General features: G+C 40.3%; 1 protein-coding gene across 3 annotated transcripts in view; it reads left to right on the forward strand.

The window, feature by feature from the left end:
* Znf143 (zinc finger protein 143) overlaps nucleotides 1-529 on the forward strand; it is a 45,756-nt gene that overhangs the window by 12,658 nt on the left and 32,569 nt on the right. For all 3 annotated transcript variants that reach the window (XM_026781675.1, XM_005350988.2, XM_005350989.3), the window contains exon 3: nucleotides 107-199. In XM_026781675.1, coding sequence (XP_026637476.1) covers nucleotides 107-199 — 93 coding nt within the window. The remainder of the gene's footprint in view (nucleotides 1-106; nucleotides 200-529) is intronic.

The raw sequence follows: 529 nt of genomic DNA on the forward strand, positions 1-529 counted from the left end.
GAAGTTGTTTAACTTGCTTTTTACCTTTTCATTTTATAGAAAATAATTTAATGTCATTAACATGCATATATGTAATTATCTGAAAAATAATTTTGTTTTTTCATAGATGGTGACAATTTAGAGAATATGGAAGGTGTGAGTTTGCAAGCTGTAACACTTGCAGATGGCTCTACTGCTTACATACAGCACAACTCTAAAGGTATGTGCATCCTGTGTGGCCACTGGTGAATGATGACTCAGAGCCCTCACCCGCTAGACCTCCATCCCAGCCTCCTTAGAATGCTGCATTGCATATGATGCTGGAAGTTGGTCCAGCCTATCTGAAGTTTGGCTTTGATCATTTTGGGCTACCCTTTGAGATAGCTGAAAGATATTCTGGGGAACTAAAAGGGAAGGGGATGAAGAGTAAGACTTTTTTACTTTTTAGTCTAGGTTGTAATTCAGTGTGTTTACAAAACATGTAAAGAATGTATTTGGGCCGGGTGGTGGTGGCGCACGCCTTTAATCTCAGCACTCGAGAGGCAGAGGG

Source organism: Microtus ochrogaster, chromosome 8 (assembly GCF_000317375.1).
Source record: "Microtus ochrogaster isolate Prairie Vole_2 chromosome 8, MicOch1.0, whole genome shotgun sequence".
Taxonomy (NCBI): Eukaryota; Metazoa; Chordata; class Mammalia; order Rodentia; family Cricetidae; genus Microtus; species Microtus ochrogaster.